The sequence below is a fragment of the Leptidea sinapis genome, chromosome Z (assembly GCF_905404315.1).
Source record: "Leptidea sinapis chromosome Z, ilLepSina1.1, whole genome shotgun sequence".
Classification (NCBI taxonomy): domain Eukaryota; kingdom Metazoa; phylum Arthropoda; class Insecta; order Lepidoptera; family Pieridae; genus Leptidea; species Leptidea sinapis.
The window spans coordinates 21,873,462-21,883,419 of NC_066312.1; the positions used below are offsets into that span (position 1 = coordinate 21,873,462).

At 34.8% G+C, this 9,958-nt stretch overlaps 1 protein-coding gene across 1 annotated transcript; it reads left to right on the forward strand.

Moving 5' to 3' along the window:
- Nucleotides 1-643: 643 nt before the first annotated feature.
- LOC126978979 (uncharacterized) lies at nucleotides 644-3,768 on the forward strand. Its single transcript, XM_050828118.1, has 3 exons — nucleotides 644-706; nucleotides 881-933; nucleotides 1,725-3,768. Exons 1-3 carry the CDS (start codon nucleotides 644-646, stop codon nucleotides 3,766-3,768), a joined length of 2,160 nt encoding a protein of 719 aa, XP_050684075.1.
- The last annotated feature ends 6,190 nt before the right edge of the window (nucleotides 3,769-9,958 follow it).

The window sequence follows — 9,958 nt, forward strand, 5'->3', positions numbered from 1 at the left end:
TTTTGCCACCCCTTGCCTGCAGCTAACTTAAGGGTATTGTTTTTTTATCATTTAGAATATTAGTAAGATTTCTACCAACATCGGTTGTAGTACACGTTTTAAAATATTTTTTATAATTATGGTCAAAGTTAAAACAAATTAATTTAAATAAAATATTAATAATATCCATGTTGTGAAATATTTTTTTTTGACGTTATACGATATAGTTGACACAGGGTTGACACACACTCTCAGAGCGCCATTTGTTTCCGAAGCGGTAGTAGTATCTAGCATATTCAAATCAATTTTAAGAAAATAAATGCCTTTTATGCCTTTATGCCTTTTCACGATTCCACTGTAAGGTGCATTAAAAGCCTTCTTATTAAGTTGATGTAACAAAGATTTCTCTTTACGTTGCCTCACGGGTGCTTTTATTGGTATTTTCTTCCTTCTTTTCGGGTGTAAGAAATTTTTACTCTGCACATAATTTTATCAATCTCGCCAGCACGCCTTGTCATTGGTATGTTTGTAATCGAAATATATGAACGATGCGGGCCTCGAACCCGCGTCTTCTCAGGTTCCGTCCGCGCGCTCTTCCACTGAGCCAACCGTTATAGTGACGAATCGTTCGTAAATCTAGTATGTCTTGTTCAACTCTCAGGTTATGGCTCGAACGGATGGCTCAGTGGAAGTGCGCTCGGACGGAAACCGAGTGCGAGTCCCGCACGTAATATATATTTTGATTACAAATTTAATTTAATTAATACCAGAAGTGAGGGATTTTACTTTAAAAATAAAAAAAAATGTCATTGGTATGATAAACGAAAGTGAATACCTATCATAAATTGAACCAAATACTGACTACCTGACATAAAAATACATTTATATTTCATTGTTACAGCTCGCTCTTCTGGTAGCTGTGGTATCGATAACAACGGAGGCAGAAGTACCTAAGTGAGTTTCCTTTAATTTTTTTTTTACTATTCCATAATCTGTGGGAGTTTCTCAACTCAGGATGCCGTGTAAATGGCTGTATAGCGGCGTGTCTTGCTGCCAAGTGTAAGCACTTCAGCCGCTAACAATATTAGGTTTTTCAAAAATTCTGAGTATAGGCGTCGGGCCATATCATTTATTAAAAAATGTAACAAAAAAAGTGATGTAAAATAATACATCAAACCCCGTATTTAAAATATACCAGCACTTAAACTCTATCTATATTTTTATTAAAAATTTTACATAATTTATAACATTCATGCGAAAATTATAGTGCTATGCGAATTTTTACAGATTTTTTTTGCGAATAGAACATATGAGTACAATTACTAGTGTAAATCTGTGGATACAAATTTATAAATTCAATAAAATTATTGGGGTGGGTTTTGTTAATAAGTAACATTCCATTTAAAACTTGATCCACCTTGATCCATAATGCATGAAACCTCACATAGTTGAAATGAAATGATATAATAATGAAGCATCATAGAAAGTGACAAACATATTTTGTCTCGTACAAGTTAATCGTGCGATCACATTGTAGTGACGTTGCATTACCGACAGGGAAAGCAATGCTGCAGTCCGTTGACTTTAGACGGAACAGTGTGCGTAAAATGAGCTAGCCAACATGCGAACTTAACATAATATGTGCCTTCCGTATTTATGACACACATTGCATATTAAATATCAAACTTTAATTGTTACGCGCATTACAATGAGTTTCCTTCATTACTAATTTCTTTTTGTTGCAGAAAAAAAATTCGTATACACCTACCACAGACAGTGAAGCATATACACCATCATAAGAAGATATACATAACGAACCACCCTGCATCCTCACAGTATGCCCCGGCATACATGCCGAGTGCTGAGGGTTCTATGGCTATATCAAGTAGTGTCATACCTGGGGTGCCCAACATAATGCCATTGAGTGCTGTCAACATGTATAGTGATCACAAAATACCAACCGCATCTCAACTCTTACCTCTTTATAATACACGAGGATACTATGGGCCTACGCAGTCTACAATGGAAGACAACGAATACGACATAACGCATGACTTATCAGACAGTTACGTGCCATCAGTTTATTCAACACCTGGACCCAATAGTCAACGCAACAAGAAGGTGAAAGTTATCAAGGTCAACGATCAACCACGGAAAAAGATAGCCAAGAAAGGCAAACCCAAAAGAGTTCCAGGTCGTCATAGACAACCTCCACCGCCTCCACCTCCAGCAAGTGAGGTGGAACATCCTGTATCTACGTTTCATGAACAGTTCTACTCAGACTTGCACGGAACTGGTACTATTAGAAAAATTAAAAAACCCCCAAGAGTAGAGAAAATAATAGATGGAGATACTGAACACATTCATGAATATACTGAGGAACATATACATAAACTGTTGTATAACGATAATCCAACTCGAAACCTGGTGGGACTAAATCAAATTCCCATCATACCAACACTTGGGAGGCAAACACAACTATTTCCATACAAAGGCGCTCATTCATTATTGATTCCTGCAAATCATTATACTAGTCTGGCACCTGTTGCGCCATTAACAGCACCAGCGCAACTTGAATATGCAGCTTATAATCCGCGAGAAGTTACTCATGATCATATTTTTCATGACCATGGTGAAATTCCCTCTGGCGTAGAAATAACTAAGGAGACAATGAGCTCACCTCCTAAAGGTTCATATAATGTTCAGGGTATTCATCTGGGTTCAAAGCTACAAAAAGGGAAAATTCATCCTTATAAAAAGCCCATTAAACCAGTAAATACGGATTTTTCTTATTATGAAGGTATTTATTCAGACAATAGGCAGAAAAAAACACAGCGCCCAGTTGTAACTCCAACTGCTTTTGGTGCCTCAGAAGAGGACACTGCCAGTTACAGATCAATGTCGGATTTATCTTATAAGAAAGAAAATATTAAACTACGCAACCAACTAGCAGCTTTATATGGAAAATCTGTTAATGATTATAGATCAACTTCATCTAACCCATCTTCGCCATTTAGTGTTACCTCGAAAATCCTTCATGACTTTAAAGGAAACAACTATCCGACGTCTGGCTCCGGATCAAATGCATCACCTAAGTATAAAAAAGACCAGTACGAAAGCTTCAAGGACACTTACGCTAGTAATCATCCATATGAATCTTACACGGGCACGTCAAACTTATTTACTTCTGAAGACAAAAATGATGCTTTTTCATTTGCCACAAAAAATGGTAAGAAATCCATATCTACACAAAACTTAAACTTTGAAGGTCAGGAGCATGCAACGTTTGTTGACCATTTAGGTAACGAGGCTCTTATTGATGATTTAATTAATGATAATAGTCCAACAGCTTTAGGAGACATGGATCAGTATGATCAGTCCATGACTGACTCACAAAATCCTACAGCAATCACGTCTAAGTCATCAACGGCTCCACAATATTTCTCTTCGGCTGACGGTAAGCATAAAGAAGATGAGACAATGATTACAGAAGAGTCAAACAATAACTATCAATTTAATGAGGTCCCAACGAAATTAACTGATAAGTACGTTTCTTCAATGGCAACAACGCAAACCCCCGAATCCAACAACAAAAGCACTGATGAATCTAAAAGTCAGACTTTAGACGTACCCGATACTAGGCAAGACATGAAGGAGAAGGATTTAAGTAAAAGCTTTAACCAGGAGAACAAAAATGGACAATACTTACAGAGATTCACGGCGGATCAGTTACGACATTTTCAATACCAATCTCTAAGAGGTAAACGTAAATATGGTGATAAAATTTAGCATAATGAAGTATTTATTTTTTAGTTTAATCTGTAGGATTAACTAATAGACGATTTAATCCCATTGTGTTTTCGAAGTAAAATCTCTTGTGATATTGTAAATTCTTAGGCCTTATTCGCTGGGGAGTTAAAAAAGCGTAAGGTGTAAACCCACTGCATGAAATATTATACGCTGTCAAATAAACAACATCTTAATAGACGTCTCAGTGCTTAAAATAAAACACAGGTCGATAATAGCGTCGCGTTTTAAAGGCGTTCACATTCACTGCGTCAAGTAAAAAAAATAGTGCTCATATGGGGGCTTACTCTAGAAGTGAATGTGAATATAAATACCATTAATTGTAAAATTACTTATAATTGGTAGGATACGAATTTATCATTTGGGTCCTGTTATCATTCAATTCATATCTTTTTTGCCGGACTTTGATAAAGCTCTCGAGCGAATGAGGCCTTAATCTTCTTATGCCTATTGTTTAGTGAATTCGTTGATGTAATTAAACTGTCGAAGTGGTTGTAAATATGTTGCAAATGAGAATTCATGCATTTGAGGGATTCGTAGAAAGTAAAAAACTAAAACCAAATTTGGAAGTTTTTATGACCGTAATTCCTAACCCAAACTGTATAAAAATAAATCATTTTTAGTTTAGATAATCGGTACAATCGTAAAAAAAACGCCTGCTAGGAAAGCATTGGCCATAGAATGACAGAGTTAACATTGCAATATTTTATTTGTAGGCGTTTGAAAATAAGGTTATAAGTTTTAGTGTACACATACATAATTAATTTGGATTTCTATAGAATACATAGGCAATTTATGTTATAATTAGGGCATCTAGGCTATGTTTGAATAATTAATATTAATGAAGTGAAACATTCTTAGGGCTCGTTTAGCACTTTTTGGGTGAACAAAAAGCGTGATGTACTTATAAATACAATTCACAAGATACCTATTTATTTTTACTTCTATCTGTAGTCCCCAAAGACAGCTTTTTCTTTTTTCATTACATACGAAAAAAAGTTTTATTTAGTAACAAAGTGACATGGCTAACAATAAGAAAAAGAGATGGTAGTTGCTAAAGTACAAAATATTTAAAATATTTTCTTAATCTCAATCATGTTTCTAGCAAGTCCTAACCGATTAAAATCAATTTAATTGACTAATTTTGTGTCGGAGAAAGATTTAATTATTAAAGAGTTGACCGCGTAAATTTTTCTGCTTACTGTATTACAAAGTTGAAACGTACATCTAAATTGATTTAATATACAAGCCGACTACTAATATACTAGCTTCGTGTTCGGTTTTGTATAGTAAACAATATACAAATATAAAATATACTCTGATACAATAGATTACCTAAAGCTATAGGATTATACTAAGTCTCTAACCCTACTCTGTGATTATACACATTCTTGGCAATATGTTTATTCAAATAAAATAAATCTTTTAACTATATTTACAATACTATGATTACACCATAATGGTAACATATACAATAATGAAGAATTGTATTATTTACTTTGGGAACTTTTATTGATGATTTGCCTACCAAATAGTGAAATTATAGGCTCTTGGAGGAGGAAGTTGTTATGTAGCACACAGGCCGGTCACGTGCAACGGATGAGGTGTTCTCGGAAGCGCAGTCTCCCTTCACTTGGCTCAGACAAATTATATAACAGTAACCAGGCTGAGGACTGGTAGGTATATGAAGTAAGTATCTGATTATATAACATATCACTGTGTATACTTAGTATTTTACGTTCTACTTACGAGTTAACAAATACTTTTACAGCGAGCTTTTTAAAGTGCCAGACGTTAGGCTTAACCTTAGTGCAGTGTATACGTTATTAAAATTCAAAATAACTTTATTTACTCACTTAAACACTATTCAAAATTTTATAGGTTACTTAGTACAAGTCATGATGAAGTACAAACTTAAAAAAAATACGGGTTGCACTCCGGGAGTGCCGGTGAAGTGAACACTTGTAGATTAACTTTGAGCATTTTTGAATGGTTAGGAAATAATTTCGCACGAATTGCTTTATTTATATGTGTATTATAAGTAGTAGCATTTATGTGGTTAAATACAATATTCATTTATTACGGCCATTTGCAAAAACCTATCTATCCTTAGTTTAATTTACTAGAGGTAAGACAAGTCTATCCTTTTACGCTTACTTACATTTCAATAACCTATCGACATAAACAATTGGATTATCGGCCGTTTTCATTATAGTATCTCTAGTTACGGATATATTGCTGTCACCGCTTAGTAACAAGATCTTATCTATCCATAGTTATGTCCAATATAGTTTTACGGCCGTTTTCAATAACCTATCTATCCTTAGTTTAACTTAATAGGCGTAGACAAATCTGTCCTTTAACGCTTACTCACATTCCAATTACCTATTGACAGATAGCATTGGACTATAACTATATTGGATATAACTATGGATAGATAAGATCTTGTCATTAAACGGTGACAAAAATGTATCCGTAAGTTAAACTAAGGGTAGATAGGTTATTGAAAACGGCCGATAGTTCAATGCTTTACGTCGATCGGTTATTGAAATGTAAGTAAGCGTATAAAATAGATTTGTCTACCTCTAGTAAGTTAAACTAAAGATAGATAGGTTATTGAAAACAGCCGTGTATCTATATTGGACATAACTATGGATAGATAAGATCCTGTCAGTAAGCGGTGACAGCAATGTATCCGTAACTAGAGATACGTTACTGAAAACGGCCGTAAATCAATATAACGAACAGTTCTACATATTATATATTATAGTGTATGATATAATATGTCAGATGATTGTTGTAATTTATATTTTTTCAAATCTCATCTTGTAACTCAAAAATCTCAAATTCACGTGTACAAACATTTAGTTTATACGTCAATGATGTTCCATACATAGATTTCCCTTTACATTACATAAGCCTCTTGTCTGTTTCTCCCCTTTAATTTATATACTGCTACTCCACTGATGTCACTGTCCAAATTGGGTTCTAAATTCAAAATATGCAGCCTTTTTTTATTGGGATTTTACCCGCGACTTCGTCCGCGTTCAATACTTATATTGGGCAGCATTTTTTAATTTATTAGGATACTTTTCAAATAATACACATGAAAATTAATCTTTTTCGGTGCTAGTGCTGCTCTTATATGGTAAAGAGGATATCGAAAATCTTCTTATCAAGTGCTAAATACAAAGTTCATAGTTTTATCTCCGAAAATGTAGCTGAAATGTTCTTTCAACCCGTTCATGCCCTTAATTAATATAATTAGGTAGCTTATGTCTATTTTTGTACCAAATATAATCAAAATCTAATTTGGAGTTAGGTGTGAAAGCCTGACGTTGATTGTACTTCCATACGAATTTTCATCCCCTATTTCATCCCTACACAGGGTGAAATTTTAAGAACGCTAGAATAAATAATTAAGTATTTATATCTTATCAAGTGCAACAAAGTTTTATGCTGTCATCTTCCATAATGTCGAATTTTCATACAATCTTCCTTACCCTATTTCAACACTTCCATTCGCAATTAAAGGTATAAAGGTAACCTATGTCCTTTTCACCACGTAGGCGTAAAAGCGTAACAAACTTACATTCACATTTTTAATATTAGTAGGGATTTGAAAAAATCTTCATCATTATTCACCTATAAGATAAATTAACGGCTGATTACTATATTTCATAGCAATCCTAAATTGAGCTTTCTTTAATTGGTAAAACGTAAATAATAGTTGCGTATTCTTCTCAAAAAGTGTTGACAAACAATTGAAACTACAAAGCTCACCAACCACCACCAAGACCACCAACCTTCGCTAGTCGGAGAGACACGCGAAGAAGAAGAAGAAGAAGTATTCTTCTCACACTTTAATAATCAATTCAAGCTCTTCTTATTACTTTTTATAAAATAATTTATAATATTTAAACACGATTCATATACTGGATGCAGCACCATACAAACAAATTAGTAATGTAAATTACAGCCTTTGTAAAATACTCTATTTGATTGAAATGAGTGGCTGTTGAGTTTCTTGTATGTTCTTCTCAAGAGCTCAACTATTTCCGAACATTTGGTCCGAATATTCAGAAGCGCTTAGAACTTATTGAATAAAGTTTATTTGACTTTTGACTTTAACTCTGATTTTGGCTGACACCGACTCCAAAAATAACAATAATTGTTACTACATTAATTTGATTATTAAGTTCTAGAAGAATACACAATTATGTTATTTATATTGCATACTAGCTGAGCCAGCAAACGTTGTATTGCTATATAAAGTAATAAGAAAAAATCAACGATCAACAAAAAAGCCTTGCCTAGTATCGGAATACTGGGTCTCGAAACCTCGAGCGATTGCCAATTCCGTGGCCATCTGGAGGGCAAAGCCAAATTGGCTTCGAAGAAGCTGGGCGTCATCAATAGAGCACGGCAATACTTCAAGCTACAAAGCGCAGGTCCGGCCACACATGGAATATTGCTGTCATCTCTGGTCTGGCGCACCCTAGTATCAGCTCGATCCATTTGACAGTGCTCTGTGAACGGCTGGATCACTTGGCGTTGCGTAGAGACGTCGCTTCATTGTGTGTCTTCTACCGCATTTATCACGGGGAGTGTTCCGAAGAGCTGTTTAACCTGATTCCTGCCGCCGAATTCCACCTTCGCACGACACGCCACAAATTTGGATGTCATCCCCACCATCTGGATGTGTGGCGGTCCTCCACAGTGCAGTTTTCAAGGAGCTTTCTTCGACGTACTACAAAGCTGTGGAATGAGCTCCCTTGTGCGGTGTTTCCGGGACGATACGACATGGGTACCTTCAAAAAAAGCGCGTACACCTCCCTTAAAGGCCGGCAACGCTCTTGTGATTCCTCTGGTGTTGCAAGAGAATGTGGGCGGCGGTGATCACTTAACACCAGGTGACCCGTACGCTCGTTTGTCCTCCTATTCCATAAAAAAGGCACATAACTTGAAATTTCACTATCACAACGGATAACCCAAGTAAAGAAAGTTCTCGCGCACGTAGCAGTAATCGTCACCCACAAAGATAAAAGGATGCACTCTTTGTCAAAGGTATCAATCGACATAGACGACATATTGGTTGTCAAATGACAAATATTATGATTAGGTTCGGAAATTTAATTTGTGACAAAACTTATGATTTATTAATCTATATGAAAATAATCTGATAGATATTTAAAACTGTAGTTATTCTACCAACTATAGTTAGCTAAAATTAAGTTCTGAGAGATAGAAAGATTCTAATTAGTTATTTATTTTAAACTATTCTTTCAAATTGATTTCTGAACGACGGGGACACATCAAAGGAAGAACAAAATTTTTGTGCATATTTATTTATTTTCGAGAATTTTCATATCTATTCACCTTTTAAACCTTCCCTGGACTTCCACGAATAATTCAAGACCAAAATTAGCCAAATCGGTCCGGCCGTTTTCGAGTTTTAGCGAGACTAACGAACAACAATTAATTTTTATATATATAGACTAGTGAATTTATTACTTTGTTTTGGAATAGTTTTTTTGATGTCAGTCATTAGACTGACACCAAAGAACTATTCCTATTATTATTAAGGTAATAATTTACCCTTGAGTTCCTTTCCAATGAAAAAACAATAATCTACACTTGTTGGCAGAAATTGGTCTATTTATACATTATATGGTTTTGGGTAGGAATGGACACCAGCTATATTATTTCACGAAATTCTATGGACTTTGAATAAACTTTTAAATGTGCACACGAAAAGTGAATGTGACCCTCAGTAAATAGTTCTAATTGTATTACCAGTAATAACATGAGATACAACACTAATACAAAATTAACATTCTATGATGCTTTATTGTTTCCTTTATATTATATTATACTAGCTGCCCCAACAGACGTTGTTCTGTAGATAGTAAAAAAAAACAGTTTTATAGGAATTTGCCAATAATATTTCAAAACATCAAGAATTATTTCGTAGAAAATGCTCCCTGTTGTTATAATGAAATTGTTTCACAGCGGAACTGTCAAACCATGCGTCACTATATTCTCTCATAGAAAATATTTCCATACAAAACAAATATTGCAAATAAAAATATTTATGGGTCCCAAATCGAAATAAAAACTACCCTATCTCTCAAGTTGGACCAAACTCCCCCATTAAAATCTGTTCATTAGT